Here is a 6,276-nt window from a genome sequence, read left to right as displayed (position 1 = left end):
GGTAGCCTGACTGCCATTAGGTACCGAGATGAGATCCTCAGACCCCTTGTGAAACCATATGCTGGTGCAGTTGGCCCTGGGTCCTTCACCATCCACCAAAGTCACGTTGCACCACAGACAGTCCAGGAGTTGGCGGATGCTTTAGTCGAGGTCTGGGAGGAGATCCCTGAGGAGACCATCCGCCGCCTCATCAGGAGCATGCCCAGGCATTGTAGGAAGGTCATAGAGGCACGTGGAGGCCACACACACTACTGAGCATCATTTCCTTGTCTTGAGGCATTTCCACTGAAGTTGGATCAGCCTGTAACTTAATTTTCCACTTTGATTTTGAGCATCATTCCAACTCTAGACCTCCGTGGGATATTAGTTTAGATTAACGCTGATATTTTTTAGGTTTTATTGTTCTCAACTAGTGATGAGCGAATATACTCGTTACTCGAGATTTCCCGAGCACGCTCGGGTGTCCTCCGAGTATTTTTTAGTGCTCGGAGATTTTGTTTTCATCGCCGCAGCTGAATGATTTACATCTGTTAGCCAGCATAAGTACATGTGGGGGTTGCCTGGTTGCTAGGGAATCCCCACATGTAATCAAGCTGGATAAGAGATGTAAATCATTCAGCTGAGGTAAGGAAAACTAAATCTCCGAGCTGTCCGGCCATGGTGTGGGGGTATTTGTTCCTTGTATGTGGTATTATTGGTCAACATGTGGTGGTAATATGTGGTCTGGACATGGTGCGTTGGTTTTTGCGCCTTGTATGTGGTATTATAGGTCACTATGTGATGGTAATATGGTGTCTGGACATGGTAATTGGTGAGAAGTGGAGTTTTTCCAAGAAAGAGCGGCGGGACTGTGGACAGTTTGAGGGGTGGAGTCTCAAGGGGGTCCTGAAATTCCTAGTGGCAGCCCTGCACATGAAGCAAGCAGGAGGACGGGGATCGTAAGAAGATGGGAGTCACCAAGAAGAGCGACACCACTTGGCCTGGACCGCATCTCATATCAGACAAACCTGGTGACAGGTTCCCTTTAAGTTGACGGTGCCAATAATTCTATCCTTTTGGTGAAATTCTGTCCAATTTGCCCTTTCTTATCTCTGATTTTTCTGTGCTATTCCAACAAAAACAAAGGAAATAAATCTGTATATAAGCATGGGAATTGCAAGAATTTACTGGGAGAAATATTTCATTTTCTGGAACAATTTCTAGGGTGCCAACACTTTTGCCCATGACTGTACATGTCACATTATGGGGGTTACACCTCTGTGGCTCCAACACTGACTATACAGAGACGGCAATGCTGGGACTAGCAGACAGAACGGCGGGGCCACAAAGTCAGGGCAACAGCGGCGCACTCGTATCTGGGAGAATCAGCCGATGTCATCACAACTGGATGCTGACATGGAAAAAGAGTCTCCATCTTCTCCATTGCAGTCAGTGCGGGAAACCAGAGCGCACTCAGACGACTCAGAGCTGAAGCGTCCGACTGAGGCCAGAACATGAGCATCTGCACAGGATCCCTCAAGACGTTGAAATGACGGATCCTGTGCAGATTGTGGAAAATGTGTGCACTGGGCCCGTGTTTCTGACGGACCCTTCGAGGCTATGTGCACCTGTTGTGTATGCGTCTTCGCAGCGGTTTCCCGCTGTGAAAACGCATACAAAACCAAACCAGGTTAAAAAAAATAAAAAATCACAATATTCTCACCTACCAGCATCCCGCGCAGCGATGCTCCCGGCAGCTAGCGTTCCTAGTAATACATTGCGAAATCTCGCGAGAAGTCGATTGCAATTTTTTATTTTGTAAATTATTTTTAACATTATATCTTGTTACTATTGATGCTGCATAGGCAGCGTCAATAGTAAAAAGAGAAAGAGAGCGAGCGAGAGAGAATTTCCATGACGGGAAATTTTTCCCCACATGCTCTCTTTGAAAAAACGGGACCCGTCGCTGGTTTCAGCCTTTTCACAGGCAGTGACGCATCCTGCGCCCATAGGCCTCCATTGTAGCCAGCGACGGGCAGCGCAGGATGATTTTCCGACGTGCAGAAAAAACGTTCCTCTGAACGTTTTCTCTGCCCAACGGACCTTTTTTTTTTACGCAGGATCCAGTGCACGATGGATGAAACAGATGGCCATCAGTCACAATCCGTCGCTAATACAAGTCTACGGGAAAATGCAGGATCCTACATTCTCAAAAATCGGCGGATTGTGACAGGAGCTGAAAAACGCAAGTGTGAAAGTAGCAATGACGGATCGACGGACGTCAAGAAAATAGTGAAAAACGTGTGCGATGCATCCAGTGTAATGACGGATGCATCATCCACAAATTCCGGGAATTAAATGTCCAGGGACGAGAGAGCGAGAGAGACCGCGCATGCTCAGAGGGGAAAAACGGGATACGTCGCTGGATTCCTGTGTGTGACGGTCAGCGATGGATCTTGCGCCCATAGGCTTCCATTATAGCTGCTGACGGGCAGCGCAGGATGTGTCGCTGACCCATTTTCCGACAGGGAGAGGGAGAGGCTGACTTTTTCCCGGGCTTGAAAAACCCTTCCGGGCATGCTCAGAGGGGTAAAACTAGGTCTGTCGCTAGATTCCTGTGTGTGACGGTCAGCGGATCCTGCGCCCATAGGCTTCCATTGTAGCCAGTGACGGACAGCGCAGGATGCATTGCTGACCGATTTTCCGACGTGCACAAAAAACGTTTTCTCTGCCCGACGGACCGCTATTTCACGATGGATCCAGTGCACCACGGATGAAACGGATGGCATCCGTCACAATCCGTCGCTAATACAAGTCTATGGGAAAATGCAGGATCCTGCAAATTTTTTTAACGACGGATTGTGTAGCCTAGCTGCACATTCACACTGGTACTGACGCGTTAGTGCGTTGTTATGTTGTGCGGGGGGAGTGCAGGGAGCCAAGCCCGGGGAGGCCGCCTGACGTCACTGAGGGGCGGGGAGAGCGGCCACAGGTGATATAGGCTGCTGAGCAGGACTATCAGTGGCTTCCAGTTTAGGCTCCTCCCCTTCCGGCCGCGGGGGTCACATGACAGTGACGTCAGGTAGCGCTCTCTTGGCGGAGTCCTGGGTCTGCACCGCTGTCTCCGCTCTTCTGGCCGGAGGGCCCAGTGCCGGAGAGGAGCCCGGGGCCTCGTACGTGCAGCGCGGGGGCTGAGGAGAACTGCCGGGCCCTGCGGGTAAGAGTCTGTGCGGGTAACACACCCCGCGGCGGAGGCTCCTTGTGTCCCGACGATGCCGCTGAGTGTGCCGGGAGGCGAAGGAGAGCGGGTGCCGGGCTGTGCGGGGGCGTCAGTGCTTCCTGCAGCTGGCAGTGTGGGGTTGTCATGATGCCAGCAGGTTGTCTGGCACGAAGTCACGTGAGGTGGCGTGGAATCAGTGGGGTTGGCACGTAGTCGGCGGGAGAGGTGACAGCAGGATGGCATGGAGTCAGTGGGGCTGGCGCCAGAGTCGGGAGGTGGCAGTAGGGTGGCACAGAGTCAAGGGGGCTGGTGCGGAGTCAGGGGAGGTGGCAGTAGGGTGGCGCGGAGTCGGGGGAGGTGGCAGTAGGGTGGCGCGGAGTCGGGGGAGGTGGCAGGGTGGCGCGGAGTCGGGGGAGGTGGCAGTAGGGTGGCGCGGAGTCGGGGGAGGTGGCAGTAGGGTGGCACAGAGTCAAGGGGGCTGGTGCGGAGTCGGGGGAGGTGGCAGTAGGGTGGCGCGGAGTCGGGGGAGGTGGCAGTAGGGTGGCGCGGAGTCGGGGGAGGTGGCAGTAGGGTGGCACAGAGTCAAGGGGGCTGGTGCGGAGTCGGGGGAGGTGGCAGTAGGGTGGCGCGGAGTCGGGGGAGGTGGCAGTAGGGTGGCGCGGAGTCGGGGGAGGTGGCAGTAGGGTGGCGCGGAGTCGGGGGAGGTGGCAGTAGGGTGGCACAGAGTCAAGGGGGCTGGTGCGGAGTCGGGGGAGGTGGCAGGGTGGCGCGGAGTCGGGGGAGGTGGCAGTAGGGTGGCACAGAGTCAAGGGGGCTGGTGCGGAGTCGGGGGAGGTGGCAGGGTGGCACGGAGTCGGGGGAGGTGGCAGTAGGGTGGCGCGGAGTCGGGGGAGGTGGCAGTAGGGTGGCGCGGAGTCGGGGGAGGTGGCAGTAGGGTGGCACAGAGTCAAGGGGGCTGGTGCGGAGTCGGGGGAGGTGGCAGGGTGGCGCGGAGTCGGGGGAGGTGGCAGTAGGGTGGCGCGGAGTCGGGGGAGGTGGCAGTAGGGTGGCGCGTAGTCGGAGGTGGCAGTAGGGTGGCGCGTAGTCGGAGGTGGCAGTAGGGTGGCGCGTAGTCGGAGGTGGCAGTAGGGTGGCTCGGAGTCGGGGGTGGCAGTACGGTGGCTCGGAGTCGGGGGGAGGTGGCAATAGGGTGGCGCGGAGTCTGGGGAGGGCAGGTGCAGGGTCACGTGGCTGGCTGATTGGTGGCGCAGAGGCAGTGGGTGCTGGTGGCATGGTGGGGGGAGGGGCTAGTGGTTGGGTGGCGCAGAGTCTGGGGGCTGGTTTATTGTAACATAGGATTAGAAGATCCCTTTAAGATTGAACTCTTAGCTGGGGGTCCGCTGTACGGCCTCGTCTTATTGCACCGTCCATCATAACGTTAGATTTCCTGCTGACGGTGGTAACGGTTGTTCTCGGGCCATTGGAACATTTGCGAGCTGTGACAGGATGTGGAATGTAGACATCACATCCTCCCGTCTGGGTCCAGGCCCCCCAGAAAGGGAGGATGAAACTGTAGCCATTGCAGGGTGCGGTGCGGATCTTCACGATGCTCCCATGGGATCTGCACGGTTTTCCATTCCTCTCGCATCCAAAGCTGCTGCAAAAAACTATCTGCCAAAACCAGACCGAGATTCATGCAGGAAAAAAAATAAACCCTGGCATATTTCTGTTTCCTCCCAGGTCACCAGTACTGAGAGAGCGCTGAGGAGGCTCGTAATCTGCGCAGAGGTGAAGATTTAGGGTAAGTTCACACTAGATGTTTTTTCCTTAATCTCTTGGCAGGAAAGAAGCTGCATAAAAAGGCAGCAAGAATGCCTAGTGTGAATTTAGCATTACTCAGGTGGTAGCGTCTGACACAGAAAGCGGAGCCATGACCGCTGCATAATCCCTCCATGCAACAGTGACGTTCCCGGAATGCTTGTACTGATACAAATGATATTATGTCTTCTACTCTAGTCACCTCCAGAGCGGTATTCCGAACTCTGCTGACTTTGTAATCTGTGAGCAGTTCATCTGTATTAGCGCAGAGGCGCCTCTTCTGGTTAGTGATGTCATCATTACAGCACTGCAGACGCATGATGTCGTGCCTGAGCTGAGGAGGCATCAGGGGTGATGCCAGCAGGGTGGAGGCGGTGTGCAGGGCTCCTGCCCCATGGATGCTGCATCAGGGTTCTATTTAAAGGTCTCATAACCTTAGAAGTGTTCCCATGTGGGCTATTTCTGGCACAGAGATGGGATACACTAGGAAATGCCCGATAGATATGCATCCCACCTGGGCGGGATAAAGGCTCACACCATCAGGAGGTGGACGTGCATGCATGGATCTCTGTTCATTACTGCGCAGTCTTCAGTGCATGATCCGCCACCTCTGTATTCCTGACACAGCACCGTGGTCCCCCTGGAGGCAGGTGGGATCTGCATCTATCGCAGGTTTATATCCTAGCCTGTGGAGATATCCCATAAACGTATCAATATTCCAGATGCTGACCGCCCCTTCCATGTTACGAAATGCGGCCGTGGTGCATCGGGCCATGATGTAAGCTTGTATACATAACTTTATTTATTTTTTCTTTTATAGTTATGACTATGTCACAGAACATTTCAAGCCTCTTGGCATTTGTGACCTCCGAGACTGAAACCGGTAAGTAAACTTCCAGTAATCGGGAACCTCCAGTTGTCTGGCACACGTCATGCCCTCAACCTGCAGGATGGTTGTTGGGTTGGAATTTTACGGAAGCTCCTGTCTGATAATCCAGTAAATACGACCCTCGCCGTGTGACCCCGGGATGGCCTTGTGCTTTGCACCCTCCGTTCCTCACCTGTTGCTTTTCTGTTTGCAGAAAGCTGTGCGGACCCTCGGCTGCAATGATCTAAGTCACTGGATGATAGAAAGCCCCTCAGCATGGCAGGCCTGCAACTCCTGACCCCGGCCTCCTCGCCCATGGGCCCTTTCTTTGGACTGCCCTGGCAGCAGGAGGCGATCCATGATAATATATACACCCCTAGGAAATATCAGGTACTGGCCATTGTTGGGGGTC

General features: G+C 54.4%; 1 protein-coding gene across 1 annotated transcript in view; it reads left to right on the top strand.

Moving 5' to 3' along the window:
* The first annotated feature begins 3,036 nt into the window (after positions 1-3,036).
* Positions 3,037-6,276, top strand: part of DICER1 (dicer 1, ribonuclease III) — an 83,908-nt gene continuing 80,668 nt past the window's right edge. The window contains exons 1-4 of the mRNA XM_077268657.1: positions 3,037-3,196; positions 4,919-4,979; positions 5,817-5,879; positions 6,079-6,254. Coding sequence (XP_077124772.1) covers positions 6,141-6,254 — 114 coding nt within the window. The 5' untranslated portion in view covers positions 3,037-3,196; positions 4,919-4,979; positions 5,817-5,879; positions 6,079-6,140. The remainder of the gene's footprint in view (positions 3,197-4,918; positions 4,980-5,816; positions 5,880-6,078; positions 6,255-6,276) is intronic.

The sequence above is a fragment of the Ranitomeya variabilis genome, chromosome 1, assembly GCF_051348905.1.
Source record: "Ranitomeya variabilis isolate aRanVar5 chromosome 1, aRanVar5.hap1, whole genome shotgun sequence".
NCBI lineage: Eukaryota > Metazoa > Chordata > Amphibia > Anura > Dendrobatidae > Ranitomeya > Ranitomeya variabilis.
Note: the sequence above shows the minus strand (reverse complement) of the source record. Positions and strands in the feature narration are given on the sequence as shown.